The 21,165-nt window shown below is 42.8% G+C and overlaps 1 protein-coding gene across 4 annotated transcripts in view; it reads left to right on the top strand.

Moving 5' to 3' along the window:
* Positions 1-3,403: 3,403 nt before the first annotated feature.
* The window catches only part of RYK (receptor like tyrosine kinase), a 40,123-nt gene continuing 22,361 nt past the window's right edge, over positions 3,404-21,165 (top strand). For 2 of the 4 annotated variants that reach the window (XM_081954466.1, XM_081954463.1), the window contains exons 1-4: positions 3,405-3,824; positions 12,966-13,087; positions 20,101-20,200; positions 20,711-20,845. In XM_081954466.1, the coding sequence (XP_081810592.1) occupies positions 3,611-3,824; positions 12,966-13,087; positions 20,101-20,200; positions 20,711-20,845 (571 nt within the window). In that variant the 5' untranslated portion in view covers positions 3,405-3,610. Of the gene's footprint in view, positions 3,825-12,965; positions 13,088-20,100; positions 20,201-20,710; positions 20,846-21,165 lie in introns of all 4 variants that reach the window. The other 2 variants (XM_081954465.1, XM_081954464.1) reach the window with 2 other exon arrangements.

The raw sequence follows: 21,165 nt of genomic DNA, 5'->3' as shown, positions 1-21,165 counted from the left end.
CAAATTGTAGCTTTACTGGTGCAGAAAATGGATGGATTACCCACAGTTCTGCTTGGATCTCTATTCAACTGCTGTTCTGTAGAAGAAGAAATGAATTCCAACTGGAGTGACCAACGCCACTCATTTAAGCAGTCCATGCTATCCAAACTATTGTATTTCTAGTGTCCCTGAAAAATTCTGTTTCAGACAGATGGATAGAGCGTATTGCTCTTGTTTCTCTTGCTTTTGACTGCCTTTTCACCTGTTTTGCCAGGTAACCACTATGAGTGGATTGTTGATGCTTAATAAATAAACATGAAGCTATATTTTTACTAACCGAACTGAATACATACTGCTTACTTTAACCTGGCTGTGGGGATTAACTGAGATTGTGTAGGATGCAAACTAAACTGTACATTACCAGCAGAATTTCTCCAAGTACCCAGGAAGCATGCCTCTTCTGTGGTGCACCTGCATTCCAAAAGAACAACACATCTACCAAATCCAGATGGATCTGCTAGAAGACCTGGCACTTTAATTTGACCTTGGATCAGGATATTATGTGAGCAATCAATATATGTCAATTCGTGTGCACAATATAGTATTACATATGTATTACATATGTCTCAACTCTATTAAATGTTGGTTCATTGCACACTCAATGTTGAACAACATTGCCAGATGTTCAAACTGGATTTGGCCTTTTTGTCCACCTATCAAATCCTTTCCAAGGACCTACGATAGGCAGATGTGGAAGTTTGATAGTGACAGATATCATCATAGGATGCAAGCTGTTTCTTATTTTAGGGAAAGTTTGGGCAGTTCTTTTAGAACTGCCTGAAAATTTACCAGATCTGCAAACAAAACCCACACTTCACTGAAAAGGTAATAGGTGGCACTGAAATAAATATTCATAATAAAATATAGCTTATAGAACAGTGAGCTGCATGAGACAGTTGTCTAAAAGAAACTTTTTCTGCAAGCCATATGAAAGTCATTATCTAAAGTATGCAAAGAAAACCTTGATAAGCTTGAAACTTTTGCAACCAAGTGCTTGGAACAGATAAATCTAAACTGAACTGTTCAGCCACAACAATATAATATACATTTAGTGGGGAAAAAGTTGAAACATTTGAAAAAATGAACACCTTGTCATTCTTTAAGGGGTTGGGGTGCAAGCAGCCACCTCTTTTATGCTTTAGGAGGATATGGCTGCCTGTGGCACAGGAAGCACAGTATTACTATGCAAGAGAAAGATGGATTCAATTAAGTACAGTATTAACATACCCTAGAAGCTAATCTCACATAGCCAGTGAAGGAACAAGCTGAAAAAAAATTAGATATTTTAGCAAGATAACTAAGCTCACCTCCAAATAAACTGTAAAATAATTATCAAAAAGAAAGGCTTTGTACAGTCTTCAGTTTTCAAACTTGAATATTATTGAAAATGTGTATGGGGAATCACCCACCTACAGTTAATAGAATGAAACCTAAGAATCTTTCTAAATTTGAAGAATTATAAAAGAAAACATTTATAAAATAACAGTAGAAGATTCATAAGTGGCCACAGGAAACCTTTCAAACTCATTATTTCTGAAAAAGGAGATTTTTACAAAGTTTTGACTGAAGGATATCCAGACTTTTGCACCTGCCATATTTACTCAATCTCATGTGCTTTGTAGCATTAGAACTATTCTCCGACATCTTTACTGTTGACTTTTAAAAAATAAAATAATTCCTTGTTTGTTGCACAGTCAGCCTGATATTCAGACTGGATTTGGCATTTTTATCCACCTATTGAGCCCTTTAGGATCTGGGATAGGCAGATGTTGATGTTTTATGTTATTAGAACTATTGTTAAATAGCAATAACTTAATATCCCAGGTATTAGATGGGACATTGGAAGAATAAGGGCTAGAATTAAAACTATGTACAATTTCTATTTGGGGGTAAATAATTTTCCTGCCAGGGACTTCAATAGGAAGAAAATAAGAGAGCCGTCACATGAATAATTCATGCGATGCAAGTGGTAGGGAATTGTAGGAAATGGAGGAAAAGATATGTTAGTTTGCAGTCTATTATCACATATAGCTGTGGCCCAGGATTGGGGATAAGTACTATTTGGTCATTTTTCTTTTCTCTTCTTTCCCTTTCCTTTAAACCTGCTGTCTATCATAATTCTGAGACTGGGTATTCACTACTGACTGCTGCTAGTGGTTTTCTATTGTTGAATAAGTTGACACATCATTCTACACCAAAAGTCCACAAACTGAGGCGATAAGATCATTTGTGTTCTAAAGGTTAGTCCTGAACTATAATAAAGTGATAGAAGGGTAAAATTATTAAATGCATACAAGTAATCATTTTTTCAGTAATTTAATCTTCGTGGTGGAATAAAACCCAATTTAGTTTTTCTCTTAGCCTCCCATTATTTACAGTGTGACAATCAATACACTATCAGCCAGAAAAAAAGTTAAGCATCTCTACTCCAAGCCAAAGTTTCTTCAATCAAATGACAAAGATGCTCAATGACATCTTGGGCTCTTCCTGTTTGACCCAGAAACATTTTTGGAAATAAAAGATTGTGGAGATTGACACTCTCTTTTCATGTATATTATCTCGCTGGCATTACACAGTGAACACAGTGTAAAAGAATAACAAAACAACAAGTGGGAATCCGATGGGTACAAGATGCTACAGCATGGGTGCCAAACTTGCGTTATCACAGTGACATCATGTGACATATCAGGAATTTTTCCCCTTCAATAAACTGGGCATGTGCATAGCCCACGGGCCACAGGTTTGACAGCCCTGTGCTACATAAATGACACCAAAGATGCCAATATTTCTCAACCTTGATTTAAGATGTACGGGGTTTCAATTCCCAGAATTCTCCAACCATGCTCTTACACGTATATCCTATATGTTTTTAATGTAACAGTATGAACTGTTACAATATAAAAACACTGCCTTCATTTCTTTTTACTTTCAGCAGGCATCAGACGCTCTTTTCTTCAAACAGAGCTTCTGTTAATAGTTGCATTTAGCTATAGGCTGGAGTAAACGAATAGTTCATGCTATGACTGGATTCACACAGCTTTGAAATCATGGTTTAGCAAGTAGTAACGGAGTTTAGATACCCATTTTCGAGCCATTGTGGTCAGAGGACAGCCCACTACAGCAACACTAAACAATCCACAAAATAACTTACTATGCTCAATAAATTGTGGCAATGGTAACAAGTGAGGTCCAGGTACCAGATTCTGTGAAGGACACTACTGCGCTTTAGCAATCTGACAATAGGAAAAGGAAGGCGACACCTCCCGCTAAGCCCGAAGAGAACTTTCCATGTTTATGTTAAGGTTCTTTCGCGCAGGCGCGAAGAAGAGGCCGCGGGAAAGAGAAATGCGCATGCGGAGAGAGCCAGGCCTTGCCTCTCCTGGTCGGATGTGCTGGCTCTTCGGCCGAAGGGGCGGGTCAAGGGACCGCGAGAGCGCGCGTGGGGAAAAGGAGCTCATGAACCCGGCCCGGAGGGCGCGAGCGCGCGTGGCCGGAGCATGAACGGTCGTCGAGTGTGAGGCCTCGGGCCGGGACCCGGTTCCCCTCTTCCGTGGGGAACCGGGGGCAAGCGATGGTGCGGAGCAGCCGGCGGGATGGAAGCTACGACGCTGCCGCTGAGACGCGGCTCGTCCGCCGCCACGGTTCCCGCCTGTTGTCGCTGCTGCTGCTGTTGCTGCTGCTGCTGTTTCCTCCCGCCAGGTCCGAAAGCCAGAAGGCACCCCTTGCAGCCACGGGACCGGGCCTCAGTGTTTATATGAGTCAAGAAGAGGTCCTGCGCCTTATCGGTGAGTGAAAGGCGGATGTGCCTGCTCGGGTGCGCGCTCCCGTGTGCTTTTGTGAGTGAGTGAGTGTGTGTGTGTGTGTGTGTGAGAGAGAGAGAGAGAGAAAGGGATTCTGACGTGTAATCAGAGTCTCTTTCTTTGGTAGGGATGTGTGTTTTTTAGGCGAGGACAAGGGAGCGGGGCCGCCGTCAAAGGACTCAGATCGTGTGGGAGGCTGGTGGGTTAAATGGCGGTAGGCCGATCGGCGTCGGGATTATTCCTCTTCCTCCGGCCGGGCTATCTCTCCCATCGCCTGGCCCCTCGGTTCCTTGTTGGGCCTTGCTGAGCCCGTGCAACTTAACCATCTTTGTGCCGTGAGCACACGCCGCCTGGGATGGGATTTCGGGGTGGAAACAAATGCAGCACGTACGTGACTTCGGGAAGAGGAGGAAGAGTGCCCGTTTTAGGTTTAGGTTGTTTGCGTTTTGATGGTCACTTAAAAGGTGCTTCTCCGAGCACTTTCCAAATTCTGGCTTTGTCAACAGCCGGCTGGGATTATTTCCCCCTGATTTTGCCATCCAAGCAAAGCCACGGTGAAGTTGAGAGCAGTCCTACCCCAAATCCAAGACTAATGTTACATTGCAAATTATGATTTCAGTTTGTAGAAACTAATGCTTTTGACAAGAAATGATTTCTGTTTCCTATTGACAGGATAATGTTTTTACAGTACCTTCAGAAGAAATAATTTGGAGCAGAAGTTAAATTCCCATCTTGAATAGTTTAACTGCTTCAGAAACAAACAAAAAAGTTACCTTTATAGCTACAGCACATGTACCTAATTGTTTCATTTGTTGATTCCCTGTGGCAAATAAGTGGAAGATATTGCCGCAATAGTTAAAGCACTTGGTTTGCACAATCTTATCTAATTAATTTTCCATTTAAATTGGCAGTTAGAGCATCATTTTTTTGTAAATAGGACAACCTTTATTTTGAATAAACACTGTAAGTGTTTATTGGTGGCAAAAGATAGCTAAGGTCCAAACGTGCATAAAACAGGAAAAAAATAGTAACACTATTGACATGTAGTGGGAAGGAGTTGAGTTTGTGTGAATGCTGAGGACTGAAACTTGTTACTTGGCAAAGTCTATGCAGTCCAATTAAAATAGATATTGGGTGAATGAGAATAGACCCCATTTGACATCCATTATGATGGAGATAGCCTCAGTGAGGAAACCATAAGTATCATGCTTTATTCTATATTAGTATTCTTCCAAAGGAGTATCACAGTAAGCAGCAATCAATAGAGGTTGCTGCTCGTTTCTCCCACAATCTTTTTCTTGGGATTTATTCATCTTATAAATGATGAAAGTAGCATAAAGAGATTCTTATGGCAAATATGATACCTTAGTGTGATAGAGAATGATGCAGTAATCAAAGGTGGATGGCCAGTTTATTGTCCTTAAGTAAGGGATTTATTATATAGGTGTAGTATATATAGTTGACTAACTGTTCTTAGAATATACATTGGATGGTAGTTGAATGGATTAGATTTTTCACCTTTTGAAAATAAAGGAGGCCTTTATAAATAAATGTAATAAAAGAGAGGCACTTTCTTCCTGAGCTATACTGTTGGCAAATTAACCAAAAGTTGAATTCTAAAATTTGATGTTTGTGCTCTTATTCAATAATCTAGATTACAATTAGTATAAGTTTTTATCTGAATTTCTTCATATGTAGCGGAGAGAGGAAGAGAGAGAATGTGTTATGTATATTGGATAATCGAAATATCTTATAAACTGAACAAATAAATAAACACTCTATTTGCAATTCTCCCATCTTATTGCAAAATGTTGTGTCACATATTTGAGCTTTTCTTTTGGTCTCCTCACCCAATAACATTGATTAGGCATGACAAACAATTATAACTCTTTCTCTTAGCCATCAGATACGTTATAAATAAAGTAATAAATGATCATTTGAATCTGCCTGATACATAATTCATAATTTCTCATTTCAGGCATAAATACAACATTGGTTAATTTTTGTGAACTACTTTCAGCGATTAGTTGACTAAACTGAAAACTATATTTTGTAGTCTGTTCAAACAAACACACTAAACCAAATCAATGCCATAATATGCCTAATGCTGAACTTTTTTCCTGGAACACAGACAATTGGCTATGCTACCTATAGAAATCTATAACTTCTGAATTAACATCTGAAAGATACTCAGTTGTCTGTCCACTTGGTATTAAATGTCTGAATAAAATAGTGGATGTTTATTTCCTGTTGGTTTTTATAATTCCTTTTCTCAACTAAGCTTACATGAAGTTGGAAACAATGTAATATTTGGAAAAAAAAGTCCAATTTCATTATAAACAGTAATGCTGAAATTCATTTAAATGCCAGTATAGTTCACAGATCTGATAGAAACCAGAGTTTATCACACTACATGTGGAACTACATGCATGCATACATATATGCTAATTATGCTGTTCTCTTCTATAGCAAGCTGTGTTATGCATAGCACAGAAAAAGAGAAGCAAATTAAAGGAAAAAGAAAAATGAAATACATTTAAGGCTAATTTACACTAACTCCATTCATAATACTTGTCTGTACTTTTCTTCCCTTACAAATCTTTTTTGCTTTCATCATATCCATATACGGATTCATGTTTTGCACACTATTCTTTAAACCTAGCTCCTCTCTTTTTGGATGCCTCATTAATTCAGCATAAGCATTACTTTCTCAGACTTCCCATCTTCCAAGAAATGCGCTCTTCCCTCATATATTTATTTTGCATTTCATTCCTATTTCATTCTTTATATGACCCAACCCATTGTTTGTATTGATCATTTTTTAAATATTCAGTCTGAGCATTCATTCATTCACTTTCAGTTTACAGGTAGTCAGTTAGCAACCACCAATATATCTTCTAATCAAAGTTACAATGGTGATGGGAGTAGTGGTTAAAATCAGTCCAATGCTTCCACAGTCACATGATCACAATTTGGGCATTATGTAGTCACATGATCATGATTGCCAATGCTCTGTTTTGTCTATCCATAAGTAAAGGGAAACTGGTGGGAAAGGTTGCAAATTTCTGCAACAAGGTTTCCTCATCCATAAATTATTGCCTGCCTCCTCTGTGTTCATGCCTTGAGTTATGCAACTTTGTGCATCTACCCTAGACTCACTGTACTTGTGCCAGACTCTCTGGCCACTTGCACACTCTCGCTAGCCACCCACAAATCCTCTCTCAGTTGGCAGCAGCCATCCCAAGCCACATTGCCATTAGGCTGTGCTTACCCAGCCATTCTGCCTATCTTCTCTCTCTCCCTCTCTTGCATTTACTTCCCTGCCAGCCTGCTTTTAAATCATCCAGAACTTAAAACTTCCCCATGGCTCCTCCACTGACTTTGGTTGTTGGAAGCCAACAGGAAGTTGTGAGGCGGTGCTCCCTTAATGACCTACATTTTCACTTAAAAGGGGCAGCCAGGATCACAAGGATTGGCATCACTAAATGATGTACTCATGTGACATTGCCTTTTAGGATTTCATCACTTTACAAGAAACATTCCAGTCCTGATTTCTGTCATAACATGAGAACTGTAAATACACTTCTTCCAACAACTGGCCTCCAGTAAAAAATAATTTTAGAGGCTTCTCTAAATATATTCCTGCTTCAATAGATGTACATCTTCTTTAGAAAATAAATTATCCATCAATTCCATTTGTGTGGCCATATTCTGCTCCATATAGGTCAGTGATGGCTAACCTTTTTGTTGTTGCGAGCGTACTTGTACGATAGCATGTGCATGTTCTGGGACCCATAATGCAAAGCGCATCCTCACAGGTGCCTGCACGCACAGCCCCCCCCCCCCCACGTGCACTGCACTGATCGCCTCAAAGCTGAGCTTGGTATTTCCTTCAGGGCACTGGGGCAAGCCGTTTTCACCCTCCCCAGGCTCCAGGAAAGCCTCTGGAGCCTGAGGAGGGTGAAAAATGGCCCAAAGGGCCTAATGGAAGTTTGGAAACATTCCATTTCCAAACTTCCAGTAGGCCCGTTGGGCCCGTTTTTCACCCTCCCCAGGTTCCAGAGGCGTTCCTGAAACCTGGGGAGGGTGAAAACAGCCTCTTCTGGTCCCCTGGAGGCCCCCCGGAAGCCAAAAATGGATCGTTTCGAACTTCCGGTAGGTTTTTCGCCATCCTCAGCCCTTCGGAAGGCCGGAAATTAGTTGGCCAGCGCAACAGCTCGCGTGCCGGCAGATATGTCTCTGCGTGCCATTTGTGGCACACATGCCATAGGTCTGCCGTTACGGATATAGGTAGTCTTCAATTTACAACTGGTGGTTTAATTATTGTTCAAAGTTACAATGGGCTTGGAAAAGGTGCTTTACAGCATATAAAACATTTTTGGCCATTATAAAATATATCACTATGTTACCCCCCTGCAGTCATTTGACTGCTTTTTGGATGCTAGGTAACTGGCTCGTATTTACAACCAATTGCAAGTGACTTGCAATCATGTGATCACAATTTTCAATCTATTCTGCCAGTTTTCCCATAAAATCAATGGAGATTTCAGCTCCATTTATGCAGCCGAACAAAAGAATTCTCCTCCATGCCTAGAAGGGAGGGGTAATTCTACAGGGAGCTGCAGGAACAAAGCTGAAATACTAAAGATTTCAGCTCTGTTTCTGCATCACCATGAAGGATTTCCCCTCCATGCATGGAAAACCTTTGGCAGGTTGCAGGAACCAAGCTGAAATTGTGAAGATTTCTGCATCATTTCTACAGTTGAAATCCGTTGGCAGGTTGCACAAAAGTTTGAACCCGAAAAAGCTGCCGGCAGGGAGAATTTTAGTTCCAGACAAGAGTTGAAATTGTTTGGCAGGCATTCTATCTAAAAACCTAGAATCGGGAATGCAAGGATTGCTGTTGTTGAGCGAAACCATCATATGAAGATCTTGTTTAATGACTGCTTCTTTCAACAATGAAGATTTTGTTCCCAATTGTAGTCAAGGACTATCTGCACCGTTGCTTACCAAGGTCATATCCCTCCTCAAAGTAATTTCACATTTTTCCATTGCAGCTTATTCTTGATCTGTAACGTCATTGTAACACGCTTTGTCCATTTTATGAAGTAGGTTATTTATTTTTTCACAAAGATTGGACAAAAAAAAAGTGTGCAATAGCTTCTGTTATAAAATTCTGCTCTATTTTTTTTTTATTCTCTAACTCCCTTTAGTGCTTCAGCCTTCAAGGTCCCCTTATCATAAAAAAGTCAAAACAAATGCCATTGTCCCATGAGAAAATTAGTTTTAATTAAATCATAGGCATAATTGCAAATTAATCTAGACCCTTAATCATTGTTAACTTTCTAAAATCTATATTCTGAGCATCTATTTTCTGTATAATTCAAAAATTTATATATTGCAAAGTTTTTTAAAAATCAAATTTGTACCATGTGCAGGTGGATGGAATTCCCCAATGAATACAGAAAATCCTCCCCAATCCAAAGCGCCTTAATCTTTCCAACAGAACAATTTTTTAAAAAATCTGAAAAGTGATTGAGGCTTTGACGATGTTAATATTAGTAGAAGGTTGCATTGTAGGGGTAAGCTTGATGAAATCCTAATTCCCATTCATTATAAGCTGCCCACAGAATAGCACTTCCTGCCATGTAGTCACAAGGAGCATATGACTAGAATCTTATGGATGATTTCAATGGTCTCTCCTTCCTGAGAAATTTTGCTGTTCTGGATTCTGTATCTAGTTGTGATTTATTCAGTCTGTAAAACTGCAAGGTATCAGCACTCCATTGTTCTTACTGGAAGTCAAGGAACCCACTTGATCTTCAAAATTGAGTCCTTATTGTATTCTACAGTTTATCTAATATGGAAAATTATTTGGGTTGTTAGCAGAAACAGTAACATACCATTGTCTGCTTGTAATAGTAAGACAGTGATGTTACATGTCATCACATATCTGATGTCATTGATAGATGTAAACTCTTAGTGACTACACAGGGGGACCTTCTCTAGGATAATCTTGCCCTTCAGGTCTTCCCATGGTGCCTTCTGGTCACTGAGAATGAGTCTATCTGTCTTTCTTCTGTCATCCTTTCACTTTTGTTTCACTTTTCCAAGTATTACAGACTTCTCAAGAGACCTACTATATTTTTCCGTATATAAGTCACTACTTTTTCTTTAAAATATTTATTTGAAAATGGAGGGACATCTTATACACAAGAAGCAGAGGCAGAAAGGAGAATGGTACACATGCCAGATGAGCCTCTATTTTATATGCAGCTCTATCATTCTTTTCTATTGTTTACTGTATCACATTGCCTTTCTAAGTTTTATCTTTATTGTTCCTGTGATGCATTTCCTGTTCTTGTATTACTCATTGTAACAAGATACCTTTTCCACAGTGATGTCTTGTAATGGGCTTATTGCAAGAAACTACATAAAACAAGGGGGCGTTTCTACACAGAAAAATATGGTATATGTTTGTATAGCAAGTTCATAATAGGCGAATTTCAGATTGGTCATTTGTGCCTCAAATTAGAATTCTGAATTAATTTTTTCTGTGTTAAATTTGTTTGCCCTCTTCTCTATCCATGGTCTTTTCAAGAATCCTCTCCATTCATAGTAAACACACTATTATTCTGCCTCACAGTCCCCAGTTTTGCTTCCATAGATTGTGATAGGAAAAACTACTGCCTGCACCATTTTCATCTTTGCAGTATAAACATGGCATGGTACTTATTTTTTCAAAGTATTAATTTCTACTCAATCAATTCTACCAGTGACATATTTCTTGACTGCTGGTTCTTTAGTGTTAATAATTGACTCTAAAACTGCCCACTACTATAATAACTTGTCAGTTCTGTCACTAGGTGCTGTAACTGCCATTAGTTTGGGGTTTATATTTACTCTTGGTCCCATTTTTTTCACTATCCTTATTGACTTAAATAATATGATCTTCCAAATCATAGTGTCATCACTAAGGTGCAGGTTATTGATTATTTTCCCTCCAGATTTAAATATGTGTTCATCTTCTTCCAATCGAAGTTCCCTATCTATATTTATAGCACTGTAGGCTGAATGAATAAATAATCTTTGTGCACCCCTCTTCTGGCCTGGAGCGAGCCTCTTTTGCCATGTTCCATATGGCTTCTTTTTATAGGCTCGTCATAAGAATAGTGAGTTGTTAAAGGATTCTTGTTTTTCTAAGGGTCAACACAACTGAAGCCTTTCTATGATCAGTAAAACTGAATTGATATGTATATACAGATATAATTTTGGTTTTCAACACATTTCAACAATATTTCTTAGCTTTTAGTTTTTTTCAAAAACCAGCTTGAATTTTTAGCATCTCAATTTTCATGTACAACTTTAAACTTCTATACATTATTTTGATAGTATATGAAGTTAAATATATTGTAAAATAGTTTTAACACATTATGTCTCCTTATTTGATATTGTTTGGTCATTGTGCTTTTTCAATTAGGTGTCTCATTTCTACTGTTAGTGATCAAGTCACTCTCCAACATGGTAATGACAATAGTGCAGATTTAATTTTAAAATTAAATCTGCTTTTGTAAATAAGAAATATCTTCTATGGTATCTTGAATGTTGACACATTTACAGGTAGTGCTCAATTTATGATTGGTCATTCAGGGACCATAAAAGGTAAGAATGACCTCCCAAGGGCTATTTAGGACATATTCAAAGTTCCAATAGCCACTACCACCCCCCACAGTCACATTATCACATTTTGGGATCTTTGTTTACTTCCATTTTCTGGCAAAAAAAAAAATGTAGCCACCCTGAATTTTTTGAATTCTGACAGCACATTTGCCCTATACACTGTTGACCATCACCATTTACTTGTTCCCATTGCTAATGAAGTATGCCCAGTCTGGGTTGTTGTGGGGAAACAAAGCAAATTGTAATCCCAGGACTTCAGTTTGCTGAAAAAACCATCTTTGTATGGCACCTATGGGCTGGATTGGGTGGGGGGGAGAGGGTGTCAAGCTGCGAAAAAAAGAAAATGTAGTCCTTTTGTGCATTGTGAAAACAATTATTGTACATTTTGGAATCTGGTCTTATTGTTTGCTATTTCATTATCTGTGGCATTACATTGTAACAGAACTATTCAGATATCAATCCCCTGTTATTTATTTATAAATTCGTTAAACAGTTTTATTCTCTGTTTTATTCACTATTCAATATTGAACGATTCTATTGAATAAATAGAATATGCCATGCATGTTTTACTTCACATGTTATTCTCAGAATATTAAATAATTTCAATTCCATATTCTTATAAAACATCATAATTCAAACATATACACTTTATTTCTCCAAACCAACAATTAAACAGTAAACTTTTTCATGTCATTACATTTCTTGAGGAGGAAGAAACCACAGTTTAAAACTATTTTAATATGTGATTTCTATAATTTCTGCCAAGGAAACATTATTGGAGTGCCTATTTACTTACTTTATATCTTACTTTTCTGTCAGAAATTCAAGACAGTGGATACATAATTCTTCCAGTGTTTCTTCTCAGCAGGAACATTGTGGGATATGCTAAGTTGAGAGAGATAATAAATGTTTTAAAATCCGTTGGTTGAGCTTCCATGAATCCCATGCTATTCTGTCAGCTCTAGGCTATTCCAACACTTAAACTCAGTTCAAAAGAAACTTTCTAATATCTGTTTTCAGTCTTGCCTTACGTTTAATCTCTCCTGCCAGACATCTTAAATTATTGGTGGGGGGGGGGGAGAGACAGTGTATAAGGTTGGGATAGAACAAAAAATGTAATTTATAGTACAGTATCTTAGTATTTGCCACCAAGAAGGAAATATACCGTATGTATCAGGGCAACATCTGCAAAAAAAGTTTGATAGCATTTAAGATGGAGAACAGCTCTACTTTATCACTTAAAAAGACTGAAGAAGAGGGACAATATAATTATTACCTTCTACAATGATAACAATGTTTCTCAGAAGTGCCAACATATGTATGTTTTGAAGTGTTTTATTGGCATTAAACATTGTTTCTCCTGAAAAAGTACAGCAGTAAGCTTTTCCTTGAACTGATTTTGCAACTTTGTTTTCATCTTTTTTTTATCATTTTAAAAATATTTAGGTATTGATGCAGAACTTTATTATGTGAGGAATGACCTTATCAATCACTTCGCTTTGTCATTTAATCTACAAGTACCAGTAGAGACAAACAGCCTTCATTTCACTTGGCATGCAAAGTCTAAGGTAAGCAAAAGCTATTTTCAGGATGCAAAAGAATTGATTGTGTAGCTGTAACTGAGGTTTGTAAAAAAAAAAAAAGCTGTAAATTTATAGAACCTACTATCCTGATTTGTTCAGTGTCAGAGAACATTTTTATTCATCTTAGGTTATTGTGTCTGAACAGAGGGTTTCAGCATGAATCATGTCTATTATAAAACTGGATAGATTTGGAATACTGTATCCAGTTTTGGTCTCCACCATGTAAAAAAGATGTTGGGACTCTAGAAAGAGTGCAAAGAAGAGCAACAAAGATGATTAGGGAACTGGAGACTAAAACATATGAAGAACAGTTGCTGGAATTGGATGTCTGGTTTAATGAAAAAGGACAAGATAGCAGTGTTCCAATATCTCAGGGGTTGCCACAGAGAGTTGAGCTATTCGCCAAAGTACCTGAGGGCAGGACAAGAAGCAATGGATGGAAACTAATGAAGGGGAGAAGAAACCTAGAATTAAGAAGAAATTTCCTGACAGTTAGAACAATTAATCAGTGGAACAACTCCAGAAGTTTTTAAGGAATGATTGGACAACCATTTGTCTGAAATGGTATTCCTGAGCAGGGGATTGTACTAGAAGACCTTCAATGTCCCTTCCAATTCTGTTATTTTCCATTGTGGGAGGGGGAGTGGTCACGTGTGGGTATTCTCATAGCCTGATTGGTCCAAAGACTGAGAGCAAACGCTTAAATACTCCTGGCTTTCCTTTCCTCCCCAGTTCCTCTCAGTCTTTTTGGTCCAATCACTTGAGAATCTGTGTGTAGGTAGGAAATTATTAACTTGTTTACTTTAATTTGGTCTGGATTTGGCTAATTAGGCATTTTAAATTGTTTTCCAACTGCTTTAAATTTGCGGCTGTGGCCCAAAGGGACAGGGTCTGCCTCTAAACGTTAGGGGGGGCCTCTTGGGGGCTCTTGCCTCCCTTCTGAGGGCGCGGAGCTTAGCCCGACTCTCGGGACTGCGGGGGTGCCGGCTCTGGACAGCTGCAGCCGCGCCGAGACTTTTAGAGGTCTTTAAAAGCAGCCTTCGGCGCCAGAGGAAAAAAAGTCGGGGTCTGAAGCGGCTGGAAAGCCGCGGATCGCTAGAAGCGGCGTTATGCCCGGGTGCGATCGTTTCTAATTGGAGCGAAGTGCGAGCGAAGGGGGAGTGCGTGCGGGACTGCCGCGAGGCCCCAGGGTGCCGCCAAGCCGCTGCTGCTGCTGCGGGAGGTTGGAGAAGCCGCGCCACGCGGTTCTAGCCTATTTTTGCCGCGGTTGTGTTCCGGCGGCCATTTTGAATCGCGCCACGTGCGCGGGCCTCTACAAGCTCTGAGCTCTCCCCAGGCCTACTTGCAGGCGTTCGGCCTAGCACAGGCCTTACTTCTAGGAAGGTCCAGGCTCCGGAAGGGCCTACAGCGGCCTTCTCTACGCATCCCCTGGACTACTGGACACGTGAGTAAGCGATGGAAAGGGACGTGGGCATTCCCCAGGGCCAGGCCGAGGGTCTGGCAGGAGGGGAACAAGCAAAGGGGGCCGGGGATCCCTCGGGTGCTCCAGGGACGGCCCAGCGACCATCCAGGGCCTCCACCAGGGAGGAGGCAAGGAGACATAGGGCATTGGAAAAGACCTTTGCCAGGGCCGAAAGGCAGGCCAGGTCTGCGGGGCGGGCTTCAGCCAGCAGGTCTCGTTCGCCCATCAGACCTAGATCAATCCAATCATCTCCCAGGGGATTCAGCCCTTCTTCCCCTTCTGTCTCTCCACCCAGGCCCCGCAGGTATTCTAGGCGGAGGGACTCTCCCTCTCCTTCCCCCTCTATCTCACCAAGGTTAGCAAGGGAGGATGAGGAAGATCCCTTGGAGGGTACTTCCAGGGGACCTGTGTCCTCACGCAGGCTGGCCCCTCAAAGGCCTGGCTCTTCTTATGGAGGGGGGGAGGATTTAGAGCATCTTCCTGAGAACATTAAGAGGCTTATTTCGACTGCTATTACTAGGGGCATTGCACAAAGAGATAGGGGTTCCCTTTCTGCTAGATCCCAGTACAGGGCATCGTCTCCGTCTATGGTAAGCGAGGCCTCAGCCCTGGGGGAGGAGAATCCCCAAGGTATGGGGTTCTCTGAGGATGAGGAGACTGCTAGGCCCGAGAGTCCTCCGCCCAAGGGGCTTTTTCACCCGGCCACGTTCAAGATCCTTCTGAGCAAGGCTAGGAAGACCACCAAGGTGGGCACAGGTGATCCTACGGTTCCTCCTCCAAGGGACCCAGATATGGCCATGTTTTCAAACACGGCCACTAACAAGGCTGAGATTCCGGCTCCCCCTTTGTTCATGGAGGTTCTGACCAACCAGTGGTCTCGTCCTTCCAATTTCCCTAACCCCGGGAGCAATGACCGTCGCTTCTATAATGTGGAGCAGACTTTTGCGAGTGCCATTCAGCTACCTTCCATTGACGCCCCGGTGGCCGCCCTGGTATCTTCTTCCCCAGTGGTGTCTGGGGACGCGGCTGATAAGTTGAAGCCCGAAGACAAACGGGCTGAACTTACCTTGCGAAAGAACTTTAACGCCACAGCGTGGGCCATTAAGGCGGCAGCTGCTGCGTCTTATTTCAACCGGGCTACGGTTATGTGGTTACACCAGCTCCAGGATCGCATCCCGATCCAGGACGAACGGTTGCACCAAGATCTGTTCAAGATCATTGCGGCTGCCGAATTTTCCGCGGACGCGACTTTGGACGCAGTAAAATTCGCTTCCAGCGCCCTGGCCACCTCGGTGACCTCTCGCCGTCTCCTGTGGCTGCGTAATTGGCAGATGGATAATAAGGCTAAATGGGATCTGGCGGCCGCCCCGTTCAAGGGCCCCACCCTCTTTGGGGAGGCTCTTGACCCGATCCTTGTCGAAAATAAGGGCAAGAAGAAGGTCCTCCCATCTTCTACCAAAAAGTCAGAGAATAGGTCTCATCCTTATCCTCAGATAGCATCTGAGTTTGATCACCAACAACGCTTTTCTTCTTTCAGGTCGGACAGACAGTTTTTGCGACAGCCCTATCAGGACAGGAATAGGTTCCAGCATCAGTCCCGTCGGCCCTTTCGGGGGGGCGGCGGTCACCCGTACCGTAGGGGGAAGTGACTCGAACCCGAGTCGTCCCATAGGCGGCCGCCTGTCCCTCTACGCGGATCGTTGGGACGACATCACGTCAGACACTTGGGTGAGGTCCACAGTTCGCCAAGGACTCAGGTTAGAATTTCTCTCCACACCCCCGAACTCCTTCAGATCGTTCCCTCCGTCTCGGAGCCTGGAGCGCCGCCGCCTGATGGAGCAGGCAATCAAACATCTCCTAGACATTCAGGCGGTGGAGTTAGTCCCCCGTTTGGAGAGGGGGCTGGGCCACTACTCCAACCTGTTCGTGGTTCCGAAGAGTTCGGGGGGTTGGCGAGCAATTCTGGACCTCAAACGTCTGAACCGTTTCCTAGTGTACAGACGATTCAAAATGTCATCACTCAAGTCTATTCTTCAGGGCATCAGGAAGGGGGATTTCCTGGCATCGGTAGACCTCACAGGCCTATCTTCACATCCCGATCTTCCCTTCTCACCGCAGGTTCTTACGGTTCTCGCATGGGAACCAACATTATCAGTACAGGGCTCTTCCGTTTGGCCTGGCCTCGGCCCCCCGCACCTTTATGAAGGTACTGGCGGCTCTGGCAGCGCACCTTCGGGCTGTTCCAGTGAGACTACAATGTTACCTGGACGACGTCTTGGTCCAGGCGGGATCCCTTCCGCGGGCGATCTCAGATCTCCAGCTCACTATCCGGACTCTTCAGTCCCTGGGGTTCTCAGTAAACTTCCCCAAGAGCCATGTGTCTCCCTCCACTCGCATCCTTCATCTGGGGACGGTGATAGACTCGGAGGAGGGGGTGGTGCGTCTGTCTCAGGACCGTCAGGACGGGTTGCGCCAGCTGGCGGAAAAGGTCCGCGTAAATCGGTCCATTTCTGTCCTCACGTTATCACAGTTGCTGGGCAAGATGGTGTCGTGCATTGGGATAGTCCCGTGGGCCAGGCTCCATCTCCGCCCTCTGCAGTGGGAGCTCATTCCGTTCCAGAGGGACCGGATGAGCAACTCGCTCCGTACCCTTCGTCTTCTAGCGGGGGTGCGCGCTTCCCTTCGGTGGTGGACGTCTCCGGCCATTCAGAAGGGCTGCTCCTTCTGGGAGCCGGACAGAGTGTCAGTCACCACGGACGCGAGCTTGTTCGGGTGGGGAGCTCTGGTGGGTTCCCGCCTGGCTCAGGGCAGGTGGACCCAGACAGACCTCCGCCACAACATAAATTGGTTAGAACTAAAGGCGGCCAGGCTCGCCCTCCAACACTTCTGGTCCTCGGTGGAGGGCCGGCACGTGCTCCTTCTGATGGACAATGTGGCCACCAAAGCCCACATCAACCGACGGGGGGACGCGGTCTCGAGCACTCTGGCTGGAGGCTCTGAGGCTGGGCGCCTGGGGGGAGAAACACCTCTTGTCCTTGGTCTCGGAGCACATCTCCGGCCTCTCCAACCATCAGGCGGATTGACTGAGTCGAGCCACTCTGGACAATGGCGAGTGGCAGATCCATCCGGACCTCTTCCGGAGGATTTGCCAGCAGTTTGGCGCGCCCCTGGTGGATCTCTTCGCGTCTCCGACGAACGCACATCTGCCCCGGTTCTCCACTCGCTTTCAGTCCCGGGGGGCGGAGGGGACGGACGCTCTCAGAAGCAGGTGGCCGGCGGGTCTCCTGTACGCTTTTCCCCCAATTCCGCTCATCCCGGGGGTTATCAGGAAGGTGGTGGCGGAGAAGACTCTGGTCATAGTGGTGGCCCCCTTTTGGCCCAGGCGACCTTGGTTTGCGGATCTCACCCAACTATCGGTGGCCCCTCCGTGGAGGATTCCACGGGAGGAGGTGATCTTACGCCAGGGGGTCCTGATTCATCCGGAGCCCCAGTGGCTTCATCTGACCGCATGGTTGTTGAACGGGGATTGCTGAGGGCGGCTCAGCTGTCCTCGGGGGTCATCCGCACCATCGAGGCTTCCAGGTGTCCGTCCACAAATCGCATCTACAACTCGACTTGGGACGCGTTCATGAGGTGGTGCTCCCACAATCAGGTCTCCCCGACTAGAGCCACCATTCCTAATGTCTTAGATTTCTTGCAGAAGGGCTTAGAGAGCGGTCTGTCTCACAACACCTTGCGGCGTCAGGTGGCCGCTCTATCGTCAGTTCTGGGGGGAGTGGGCTCCTCTTCGCTAGCTCATTTTCCCCTGGTCAAGAGGTTTCTCAAGGGGGCGGCTAATCTCCGGCCTCCCCCTGTCCACAGGTTCCCCACGTGGGACTTGCCCCTGGTCCTCAGAGCCCTAACGGGGGCCCCGTTCGAGCCGCTTAGGTCGGTTCATCTTAGGTTCTTGTCCCTTAAGGTAGTTTTTCTTGTGGCGATTACATCCGCCAGGCGTATCTCGGAGTTGGGCGCCTTATCATCCAAAGATGACCTCTGCCATTTTCATTCGGATAGGGTGGTGCTGCGGCTTGACCCTACCTTTCTTCCGAAGGTAAACACTCCGTTTCACAGGGCCCAGGAGATTGTTCTGCCGGACTTTTGCCCGGGTCCGTCTTCAGATAGGGAACGGCTCTGGCACCGTCTTGATGTTCGTCGAGCCTTGCGCATTTACCTCCGGCGGACGGCTGAGCTCCGCAGGTCGGAGGCCTTATTTGTGTCCTTTCAACCTAGGACCTTGGGCGCTAGGGTGTCTTCGGCCACTATTGGCCGTTGGCTGCGTCAAGCCATCCAAGAGGCGTATGCGGCAGCAGGGCGTCCCGTTCCTTCAGGGATAACGGCCCACTCCACTAGAAGTGCCGCAACTACGGCGGCATGGGCCCCTAGGGCCCCCCTTGAGGACATATGTCGGGCCACCACTTGGGCGTCCCCGACGCCATTTATCAGACATTATCGTCTGGATTTGTTCGCTTCGGCGGATGCGGCCTTTGGGAGAAGAGTGTTACAAAGGGTGGTAGCAGATACTCCCCTTGGGCCATAGTTTTGGATTGAGTATCCCTCCCTTGGGACTGGGCTTTGGTATGTCCCACACGTGACCACTCCCCCTCCCACAATGGAAAAAGAACGTTGGTCTTACCTGAACGTGTCTTTTCATTGTGGTAGGGGGAGTCGTCACGACCCGCCCTTATTGGATGTTGGGGCCAAGGGGAGCCCGGGGTCCCCCCGGGGAGGGAGGTTGGGTTGTTTGTGTTTATTGTTTCAGTTCTGCTGTTCGCCTTCGAGGAACTGGGGAGGAAAGGAAAGCCAGCAGTATTTAAGCGTTTGCTCTCAGTCTTTGGACCAATCAGGCTATGAGAATACCCACACGTGACGACTCCCCCTACCACAATGAAAAGACACGTTCAGGTAAGACCAACGTTCTTTCTATTCTACAATCCCATATAGGAATAATAAGAGTTCTTTTGTGAATTTACAAGCTTTAAATTATTCCAGATGGAAATCTGTGCTGGTACATACCTATTATGTATAAAATGTATTTAATTCAATTTTGGTGAACTATGTAGATGACAATTCAAATAACATCCATTCCATTATGAGTGAAATAATAAGTGCAATATGTTGTATTTCTTGGTTTCTGTTTTCAATATTTCAGTATAATTTAAATATTAAATATTTCACTACTATTCCAACATTTATATTTTACCACCTAGTTTAATAAAGCAAAAAATATTAAATATATAAACATTGAACACATTTAGGAAGAAATGAATATGTATATTTTTCTATATAAAATAATTTTTGTTTCATTCTCTGATTATTCCTGCTTCTTGGTATAAAAGTGATTTACAAAGCATTATTTCATTTTTTATCTAAACCTGTCCCGCAGATATGATGCGGCACCTAACAAATATTTTTTAAAAAACAGTGTAACTGTAACTTGAAACACATAATCTTTATTGAACATATTTTTAGTTTGATATCTTTCTGCATATTATTACAGGTTGAATATAAACTGGGATTTCAAGTAGATAATCTGTTGGCTATGGATATGCCACAGGTAAATATTTCTGAACAAGGAGAAGTTCCTCGAACTTTATCAGGTGAGTGCATTTTCATTAGATCTGGCACACAACAGAATATTCAAATACAGTTAACAGGACCACCAAGCACATGTGATTCTGAGCAGCTGACCACATGGAATTGAGATTCTCCAATAAGAAAGAGTATAAAATAGGTTATGTGAGTAAAACCAAAGTCTCTGGGTGCTTCTGCTTGACATTGACCAAGTGCTATCTTTTTTTGTAGTTGTAGAGTATGATAGGTTAAAGAAAGATGCTGCCAGATTTTGCTGCTGTGTGATAATTAATTAACATGATAAGCCGTTTGAGCTTATCATGTTAATTAGACTATGGTGGCTCACTTGCTGGAATAAATAAATAACAGACTGATGATGTATGTAATGTATGTGATTTGGAAATAAATTAAAAACAATCAACAGTCATGTTTGCTTTCTAAATCATACTTATATTAGATTTTTAAATTATAGCAAAGTGTTGAAGTTATTTAAAATAATAAGATTAACCGTTTTCGTTTTATCTTCCTATTTACAGTGTTTCGGATGGAACTGTCTTGTACTGGCAAGCTAGACTTTGATGTTACAGTACTAATGCAACTCAACACAACAGTTAATACTTCTAAAAATATCACAGTATTAAATTTCAAAAGGAGGAAAATGTGTCATAAAAGTAAGTTATGGTTTTTTTTGGTTTTTTATTTTGCAAGAAATCAATTTGCAAACTTCATAGAATCTTCTCCATTGGAAAGCTCTTTGTCTCTGTGCTTCCTCTTTTAACTTCATCACTTTAAGTGCAGGAAAAAAAAATAGTTTGCAGATTTTGTCCCTAAAGTAATAGCTACTATGGTAGAAATAGATTATTGAGGACAGCACAATTATGTCCTTGTGGGAGAGAAATAATTTAGATTTTCAATAACAATATTTATGTCAATATTCATAAACTAATGGAAATAAAAATGAAATGCAATAGTAACCAATAACTACAGGGAA

The sequence above is a fragment of the Natrix helvetica genome, assembly GCF_964273705.1.
Source record: "Natrix helvetica genome assembly, chromosome: 5".
Classification (NCBI taxonomy): Eukaryota; Metazoa; Chordata; class Lepidosauria; order Squamata; family Natricidae; genus Natrix; species Natrix helvetica.
This window is presented reverse-complemented; position numbering and strand designations above follow the sequence as displayed.